We start from the raw sequence: 9,024 nt of genomic DNA, 5'->3' as shown, positions 1-9,024 counted from the left end.
CAAAGGTGGTAATGATTTTTATGTCGGATTTTCCAGTGGATCCTCTGCATTGGTTCATTGCATTCTCCAAATGATTCTTTTATTTTACCTTTTCGGATTTTTCAGAATGTTATTAAGCAAATCAAAGGAAAAAGGTAGCAATGAGTTGACTTCATTTCTTGAGTATTTTTAGCAGTTAATGGATCAAGGGCAAAACACGTTGAACTTTTCAAAGACTGCATACTGATATTCATATGTCCAACAAGAAAATCTGTTTTACAACTGGTTGTATATTTGATGTGTTTAAGCTGTTTGTTAACCACTTGTTGACGGTGAGTTCGTTCTACGAGCATGAGAGATTATGATGTGTTTAATTTGGCCTCAACAAGAGGTGATAATGAATCTCTTTATCACTCGACTTAACATTCACACAATAAATCACTTTAAGACTCCTATTTAGTTACAGGTCTAAGCTACAAGGCTCGATTGGAGATAAACACAAGAACTTAACTTAGGAAAACTAAGATTCTCCCCAAATTATAGCCACCAAATTGGACTTGTGATCGAACCTAAACATCCCAAATTGAAGGACTTAATTTCCGTAACTCAAGGCAAATTCAGAAGAAAATCAACAAATTACCAGTTTTCACATGGAAGGACTTAATTTCCGTAACTCAAGGCAAATTCAGAAGAAAATCAACAAATTACCAGTTTCCACAAGTAATCGTAGACTAGTAGAAAAAGTATTTCTAAAATAACGAAAACGGTTGAGAAATGCATGTGGAGGTAGGGTCATGGGGAATAGCAGTTGGTGAGTCTAACTGGAACATTTCCATGTGCACATGGATTCTTGTGATATGACCTGAAAATATGAATCTCTGTTTATATGTGGTTACCTCTCTCTCTCTCTCTCTCTCTCTCTCTCTCTCTCTCTCTCTCTAAAAGGTAATCAACATGGTGCCAAAGCCTAAACTTGTCTCTTTCTGTTCACACTGCCTTCAACTCTCCTATATAAGCAAACCCCCAATTCATCACAATGCAACCACTCACCTCTCACTTTGCACTCAGTACTTCCTCCTCCTCCTCCTCCTCCTCCTCTCTCTCTCTCTCTCTCTCTCTCTCTCTCTCTCTCTCTCTCTCTAAACACATAAACAATGGCTTTTACTCTTTCTCACTCCACCATTGCTCTTCTGTTCTTTGTCCTCAATATATGTCTTCAAGGTACTTTTGGTGACTATGGAGGTGGATGGGAAGGTGGCCATGCCACATTTTATGGTGGTGGTGATGCTTCTGGCACAATGGGTAAGTCTAACTCACTACTTTTTCACTTTAGGGTAACTTTATGTGGTAAAGTTGAAGTAACTTGAGTTTGAATGTGTAAAACCCAAACTCGTGGATGCAGTCACACCGGCCAGAGCAGATGCACATTGATCCAACTTTAAATTTGTCTTATTGCAGTTTAGATTAGTTCAAGGTAGAATATCACTTGTAGACAAAAAACCGAAAACCCAAGATGGAGAGAGTAAATATTTTTAACCATGAATATTGATCGGGTTGTGTATTTGGATATTGCAGGAGGTGCTTGTGGATATGGAAACTTGTATAGTCAAGGGTACGGAACCAACACTGCAGCACTGAGCACAGCTCTCTTCAACGATGGCTTGAGCTGCGGGTCTTGTTATGAGATGAAATGTGATGGTGACCCCAAATGGTGCCTCCCCGGCAGCATCACCGTCACCGCCACCAACTTCTGCCCTCCTAACTTTGCTCAGTCCAACGACAATGGTGGCTGGTGCAACCCTCCACTCCAGCACTTCGATTTGGCTGAGCCTGCTTTCGAGAAAATCGCTCAGTACCGAGCTGGAATTGTCCCCGTCTCCTTCAGAAGGTAAAAAACAAACATTTACTTAAACTGCCTCAGTAATTTTTACACGTGACCTGGAAACTTTCTTACAACAGAAATGTTACTATGAAAGTATATGAAGCCAATCACCACACTGTGTAATTGACTTATAGAGGTGTAGATCTCATTCTTTTTATCTCACTCATCTACTGACCAGGTCACGTAGCGAGTGAGACAAGAAAAAATGCGATATACACCCGTTACATAGTGACATTTTTCACTTGATTATATAAAGTGCGACATGAAAAAAAGTCTCACGTGACGGTCACATCCCAAAATTTATTTATTTTTGTCGTTGAAATTATATTTTTGTCGTTGAAAGTTTGTATAATTTGTGAGACAGTGAAATTAACATGCTTTTGTTCGGTAATTTGTAGGGTTTCATGTGTGAAGAAGGGAGGAGTAAGATTCACAATCAACGGCCACTCATACTTCAACTTGGTTTTGATCACAAACGTGGGAGGAGCAGGAGATGTGCACTCAGTGTCGATCAAGGGCTCCAACACAGGGTGGCAAGCCATGTCGAGGAACTGGGGCCAGAACTGGCAGAGCAACTCTTACCTCAACGGCCAGAGCCTCTCCTTCCAAGTCACTACCAGCGACGGCAGAACTCTCACCGCCAACAATGTTGCGCCGGGGAACTGGCAGTTCGGCCAGACATATGAGGGCAGTCAATTCTAAGACTCCTCCGGCAGTAAAACGGTCAAAGTCTGGTGAACGGTGAAGGGTACAACCTTGTATGCGGATGGGAAGAGAAGAGTGGAGGTCTTTTTTTTTTTTTTTTTTTAGGAGGCAACTGATTGCTGAGGTGGCTAATTGGCACCCGCTAGGCCTATCTATAATATAATATTTTATATATATATATATATATACAGTGAGGAGATTGTGTCCGTTTGATTTGATGATGATGCATTTTGTACCGTTGGATGTGGTATGCAGATTTTATTACTCATACCCCGAGTAGGTACAGAACCCAGATGGAGCAAATTTGTACTTTCACCTTCATTATCTATACTTTGGTTTGGTGGATTCTTCATGTGACTTGTAAAATGAATAGAGACAATTTTTAAATTTCTGTGTTCAGAACTAACGGGCCCGAAGATTCAGACTATTTATTTTAAATCATACTGTTCTCATTAGCTTATTTTATTGACCTATCTCACACAAATCAAATTTCAGATCTCCCTCTATTCAACAACCCGAATCTCAAGATTCTTCGCCTTTGAATACAAAAATCTAAGGAAAATCTCGACTCTTATAAAATGACTACTTTCGAGTATTAATGATATTTTTTCAAAGTATATATTTTTGGTCGACTAAAGTATTAGTAGGGAACCTTTCTCTGAGAAGATGAGTTTCTCATGTGACCAGCTACTATTTTCCAGGTAAATTAATGCTATTACAATATTCAAATACAAGAGCTTTGGCCTTGGAATAAATAAAGAGGCATTCAACGTGCTTGAAATCTAAGTGACCGACATGAGAAATAAGATGCCTCGCCCGTGACATCTCTCTACTGCAATCTACCTGTTGAATCCCACATTGGCCACAGGAAAAGAGAAATAATAGTTTAAATATTCACTTTAATTAATACCGAGGTTTTTTTTATGATAACATCTCACACTTGACGGATAGTGCATATGGTAATTACTAAGTTGGGGACAATATCGATGTTGTTGAAGTGAACATTTGACTCGTCTCTTTGATAATTTGACATTACCTATATTGTTGTATGGTAGAATGGCTCTCAAGACGTTTTGCAATAGACTAATATAATTCATTTGTGGCCGGAACTTGAATAGTGTTGGGTGAACGACATTAACACTTGTGTTTGGCTGTTTTGACATCCAATTTTGTAAGGACAGCCCCAAAGAATCAAGGCTCTTCAATTTGTGAGGGTCGGGAGGAACGTCTGTTGTATGCAGTTTTACTGTTGCTTTACAAAAAAACTATTTCTATGACTCAAACTCGTGACCTTCCGATCAAATAGGTGCAACCTTTTCGTTGATCCAATTTTAAACACATTAGGTTTGAATAAAAGTTTGTGTTTTCGTCATTCGATCAGAAAACCTAAAGAGGCATTCACGATTCAGTAAACCAAACAGAAAGTGTTCCCACTCCAGAGTTTGAAAAGTCTGAAAATTGATGTAAATTGGCAGCATTTTAACATTAACGGCACAATATTTTCTTACAAAAACATCTGCACCGGTGGCTGGTAACAGCCATGGGCTACAATTTACCCAAGTTAATCAACCCTTGAAATTAACAAAAAACAAATCTTAGTAGTAAATAATACATTCACTTGAGCCTCTCTCTTCGTAGCCTCTCAAGTTCCTTGACCATCTGCCAGTGTTCCAATGATAGGGAGGTTTCACCAAAACTCATCGACATCAATCGACCCATTGTCAGCAATCTGTAAGCACAAGCAAGAATATAATGAATGACTTAACGAATCTCGAAGAAGAAAGAACAATTCGCAAATCTTTCAGTCTCTAACCTGCTGAAATCTTGGGTTCCCAGTGTCCTATCTTCCTGCCTTGCTGCAACCAAGTCATTTTCTATCACCTGTAAGGTTTCAGACGACGACATCAGCCAGAGGCAGATTGATTAATTTATCAGACATGGAGAACAACACTTCTGAACTAAATTTGTAATCCTAAGTTCCCAACTCTATTGGAGTAGGCAATTTCAGGGTAACAAGCTATCCAAAGCAACTCTTACCTTCTGTAATTCTGAGTCAATAGAATGTGGCAATGATCTAAGAGTAGCCAAGTACCATCTCCACGCCTCTAGTGCTTCTGCGGTGAGTTCAGCGGAAACCACTGAAGAAGGGTGGAAAGGTAACACAACATCAGCTGGCAAAATGTTTGATTTGCCTTCTGAAAGAACAAGCATTTGGATGTCTGCTGGCATGTCCAGTTTATAGAACTTGAAATCATATTCCACCTGAAAAGGACAAATTAAAAGTTATCATGCCTTAGTGTGCATTTCGGTGCTATAAACTCTGACGTAATAATAATCTCATAAGGCACAAATCTACCAATATACACAGGTTGCCAATCTTAGTGCATTAAACAGTAATACATAAAGAAACACATAGAAGTATGTATAGTAGAATAGATAAATCACCTTTTGCAACTCTATTAAAGTTTTAAGCAATCTTGCATTTTCAACCCCGACAGAGTTAAGAATGCCAGCTTCCAGCCGGGTCTCATCAAATATCACGTGTGAACCCTCAGCCAGCTGCAGGGCTCCGGTTATCAGCCTGGAGCAATGTGAAAAGTTAAAAACTACTACAAAATTGACACTATGGTACAGAATCGAAAATCTCGTTACCTGCTTGTCTCATAATCCTTTCTTGGCGCAAGAGAAGCAGTGTTGAGATAATCCACTGTTAGGGATATGCATTGTGTGAAAGGTAAAAGATTCTTGAGAGCAAGGCCAAGCTGGGTGCCAAACACAGGCGCACTTTCTCTGCTTAAACAAGTAAGATTTAGTGAAAGCTTCCCCACAGCAACAGTTCCAACTCTTGAATACACCTGTCAAAAGCAGATCAAATCATATACCTCATATGTAAAGGAGATGAGGAGAGAGGTTTTAAGAGATTGAGATAAGACACGATGCACAAAAATAACGTAAAAGTATCATCATGTGTATCCAACACAGAATATTTAGATATGATAAGGACCGTTTACCATGGATAAGAGATGCAACAGCATGAAATTAGCAGCTATACCATCATTGCCAAGAACAGCTGTAAGATGCCTCAAGAGAGCTTCCCTGATCTCTTTCACCAAGTTCGGCTTTGGCTATAAGATAGACAGTAATAGCATTGTCAGCACAATATCAAAAGTAATTAAGGGAAGAACGTGAAAGGGGGAAATTTAGAGTTCCCAGGATAGCAGAAACACAGACTATACAAGTCCTTTGAGGAAATATGAGATAATAATGAGCACAAAATCACCTCGATTGTAGGGGAACGCGGAAGGAAGTCGTGAACTGCAAGTTTCCTGTGAATAAAACAGTGGAGACGTGGTACCTACAACAAGAGAAAATTGTGAAAAAAGTATAAAATTGAATGTACTTGACAGTCCAACACCGAGTACTAACAAGCGGTACAGAACAACACATGCAAGAATTAGTCTTTTCTTATATATGAAGACCTACAATTTCATATGGAAGACAGAACTAGTACCTTATTTGGGGGCAAGTGAACCAACACATCTTCACTAAAACCATTCGTGAAATCATCTGATTCATCTTTGTCCTCTTTAAACTCTGAATCGAAAGTGAAGACTCCAACAAACTCAAAAACCTCGTTTAGCTTTAAGTCAGATTCTAAACAATCATACATCTGATAGGATACAAGAGTTTCATCAGCTTTCGCTAAAAGGGAGAACAAATCTCGGTTCATAATTTTTCTATTGGTATAATAAATTGTCCAATGTACCTTAATAAGACAAGGAAGCGAATCACTGTTGACATCAAGCGCTGTAATCATACTAGAGCTGGTGCCCTCAGTAATTGACTGCTGAGAAGAATGTCCGTTTTCTTTCTGGAAAAGATGAAGAAAATTAGGAAGGATGAGTTTTTGTTTCATCAGAATCGGAAACTAATGTTTTTATTTAATTAATAAAATTGGTTCTACTTACGAGCTTTTTGGTAGAAGGAGAACCTTCAATCCCATTATCTGAGACCTGTCATTCAATGCACTATGTCAGGTACACAAACAAGATGCCAACTTTCCAATACAAAGCTGAAGGAAACTTCACTTGAGAGATGAGATGTTACAGATGTAAAGAACCAAAAATTGTCAACTCATGAAGTCACAAAATAAACCAAGCACGATAAAAAACCTATCAAGTAAATTATGACAATCCAATCATCCGAAACCTGACCCTTGCAAAGATCTACCTACTCAATTGCTAACAAAAACTTCCTAAATTTATACAACTAAGTTAAGCACAAAGATGGCAATAATAAGGCGGTTTTGCATTGTAATGCAGTTTGCCTTTTCTACTTAAAACACGATTAACCTTTCACTACACAGATTATGAGAATGGAAATTACATCCATGTTATCAGTAGCTTCAACATCCACTCTCGGGCGCTTTTCTCTTTGTTGGGTTGCTGATTCCATACTTGTAAACATCACCGCGTCAGAAGATTCAGCCCATGAATTCTGTCCCGGCACCTAAACACAAATACAAGATAACGACACAAGAAAACTCAGATCACCGAACGAGCCACAATGTTAATTCCACGCATCCAAACTGAAAATTCTAGCAAAATTCAAGGAATGTCATTACCGTAACAAAATAAAAATTCAAACACAGCCACCAACACTAAGCATATAAGTATGTGCTAAGAGTTTGATTATAGTCTCACTCACCGGGGTGCAGTAGAGCATTCGGCGTTCCCATAACCGCATATCCGGCGTGGAATCCACCGGAAATTGAGGAACATCCGTGAACTTGTTGGTCCTCCAAACAGAGCCATCCTTCAATACCAACAACGCATTTTTTCGTGGCAACTAAATAAATTAACAATCCTATGTTGCACAAACAGAAAAAAATGCTCAGAGGGCATAAGATAAAGACAGCTACCTTATAAGCACCGACATAGAATTCATTTCCCAACATGTCTTGTATCATTCCCCGAAATCGAACGAGTGTGTTGGGCTGAACCCATCTTACGCTTGCAGAATTCAAAATTGGTACCTAAATTTTGACAAGCAACAATTTTTCAAATTTTAATTGACATTTCACAGAGAAGCTAAAATCAAGGGATTAAAAGGGGAAAAATGATACACAATTAGGGTTGTCAAGGGCAATTAAATGAGCCCAAATAAAAAAGCATAAAAATTGAGGGTGTAGGGTTTGGGTTCGGACATGAGAGAGGCCGCCGTCATCGTAGAGGAAGTTGCGGAAGAGATCGACGGCTCCCCAGTCCCGGCCGTCGAAGGAGGCCGGATCGGATCCCGACGCAATCGCCTTCTCGAAAGTGGACCGGACCGCTCCGAGAGGGTTCGCCAGACAGTCGTACGCTACTCCCACCATATCTGATTCTCTCTCTCTCTCTCTCTCTCTCTGAGTTCTCTCTCAGTCACTCTCTCGATGTGGCGGTTGGGATCGGCTTCCCGCGCTTTTAAGTGAGGTCGTTGGGTTTTTCCCGCTAAGAAGTGCTTGTTCCCGCCATTTTGGTCCTAGGTTTACTGGCTCCATCTTCTTACAACTTACAAAGAGTATGGTGTAATGAGTTTTAGATCGTCGGATGTCGTAGAGGACTTTTGGATCGTTGGATGCGGGAAAGCTAATTTGTGTTTGGCTTTTGTTCGTCTTAGTTTGGAGATAAGGATCTTGCAGGATCTGGGATCCTTTAATCTTGTCCGTTCATCGTATATCGTGTGGTCAGTTTTTTTTCAAATACTGTTTGAATTCAAATTTAAATAATATATTTTAAAATAATTTATAATTGCATGAGGTACGATAAAAAAACAGAACTAAAGGATCCCCAAGATCCTTACAAAGAGGATCGATGATCTATCTCCTTAGTTCGGGTGAGCTTAGCATATTTTGGTTTTTTTCTTTTTATTTGAGATTTAATATAAGTATGATAAGAGGATTTGGAAGTAGATCAAAGTCTATATATTATTTGAACTTAACTTGGTTACATCAAGGTTAAATTTAATTTTATTGGCTAATTATCCCTTGACGATAAAATCTAGTTTTTATTGCCATTTTGTTGTTGAAATCTTCGAACTTAATTGATGTATAGAAAGAGCAATGTATGATTAATAATTTAATGCGGTACTTAGCAATTCTCAAAAGCCTTGATTAGTTCCAGAACAATAGTTGATTATTTAAGGATAAGTACGAACTCCTACTCAAAACTCTTAATATTTTAATCACAGAGCTTTGTATTTATGATCAAAACCGTTCATACTATGAATCACACTGTAAAAGATCATCTTTGCAAAAAAATAAATTAAAACTAAGGTCGTTTAGTCAATTTATTGTAGCAAATACATAGACGGGTCGTAATGCTTCTACAAATACCGTTCATTTGTTTTTAAACAGTTTGATGAACTAACGATCTTAATTTTAATTGATTTTTTGCAGAGGTGATCTTTATAGGGTGATT

At 38.7% G+C, this 9,024-nt stretch overlaps 2 protein-coding genes across 2 annotated transcripts; one reads left to right on the top strand and one right to left on the bottom strand.

The window, feature by feature from the left end:
* Nucleotides 1–1,061: 1,061 nt before the first annotated feature.
* On the top strand, nucleotides 1,062–2,918 carry LOC137734595 (expansin-A8-like). The gene is made up of 3 exons (XM_068473832.1): nucleotides 1,062–1,281; nucleotides 1,555–1,867; nucleotides 2,260–2,918. The coding sequence occupies exons 1-3, from the start codon at nucleotides 1,134–1,136 to the stop codon at nucleotides 2,561–2,563; spliced, it is 765 nt and encodes a 254-aa protein (XP_068329933.1). The 5' UTR covers nucleotides 1,062–1,133; the 3' UTR covers nucleotides 2,564–2,918.
* A 1,110-nt stretch (nucleotides 2,919–4,028) lies between these two features.
* On the bottom strand, nucleotides 4,029–8,070 carry LOC137735202 (mini-chromosome maintenance complex-binding protein). Its single transcript, XM_068474605.1, has 14 exons — nucleotides 7,773–8,070; nucleotides 7,488–7,601; nucleotides 7,274–7,381; nucleotides 6,953–7,075; nucleotides 6,535–6,579; nucleotides 6,333–6,437; nucleotides 6,078–6,236; nucleotides 5,847–5,921; nucleotides 5,578–5,691; nucleotides 5,219–5,421; nucleotides 5,012–5,147; nucleotides 4,604–4,828; nucleotides 4,380–4,447; nucleotides 4,029–4,295 (listed from the first exon to the last, which is right to left on the bottom strand). Exons 1-14 carry the CDS (start codon nucleotides 7,938–7,940, stop codon nucleotides 4,181–4,183), a joined length of 1,758 nt encoding a protein of 585 aa, XP_068330706.1. The 5' UTR covers nucleotides 7,941–8,070; the 3' UTR covers nucleotides 4,029–4,180.
* Nucleotides 8,071–9,024: the final 954 nt, after the last annotated feature.

Source organism: Pyrus communis, chromosome 5, assembly GCF_963583255.1.
Source record: "Pyrus communis chromosome 5, drPyrComm1.1, whole genome shotgun sequence".
Classification (NCBI taxonomy): domain Eukaryota; kingdom Viridiplantae; phylum Streptophyta; class Magnoliopsida; order Rosales; family Rosaceae; genus Pyrus; species Pyrus communis.
This window is presented reverse-complemented; position numbering and strand designations above follow the sequence as displayed.

Coding starts and splice junctions, on each gene's coding strand:
- LOC137734595 (XM_068473832.1), top strand. CDS start 1,134: ATGGCTTTTACTCTTTCTCACTCCACCATTGCTCTTCTGTTCTTTGTC. Junction 1,282..1,554: donor TGATGCTTCTGGCACAATGG/GTAAGTCTAACT, acceptor TGGATATTGCAG/GAGGTGCTTGTGGATATGGA. Junction 1,868..2,259: donor GTCCCCGTCTCCTTCAGAAG/GTAAAAAACAAA, acceptor GGTAATTTGTAG/GGTTTCATGTGTGAAGAAGG.
- LOC137735202 (XM_068474605.1), bottom strand. CDS start 7,940: ATGGTGGGAGTAGCGTACGACTGTCTGGCGAACCCTCTCGGAGCGGTC. Junction 5,922..6,077: donor TTCACTTGCCCCCAAATAAG/GTACTAGTTCTG, acceptor CTCTTGTTGTAG/GTACCACGTCTCCACTGTTT. Junction 4,448..4,603: donor TTGACTCAGAATTACAGAAG/GTAAGAGTTGCT, acceptor GAAACCTTACAG/GTGATAGAAAATGACTTGGT.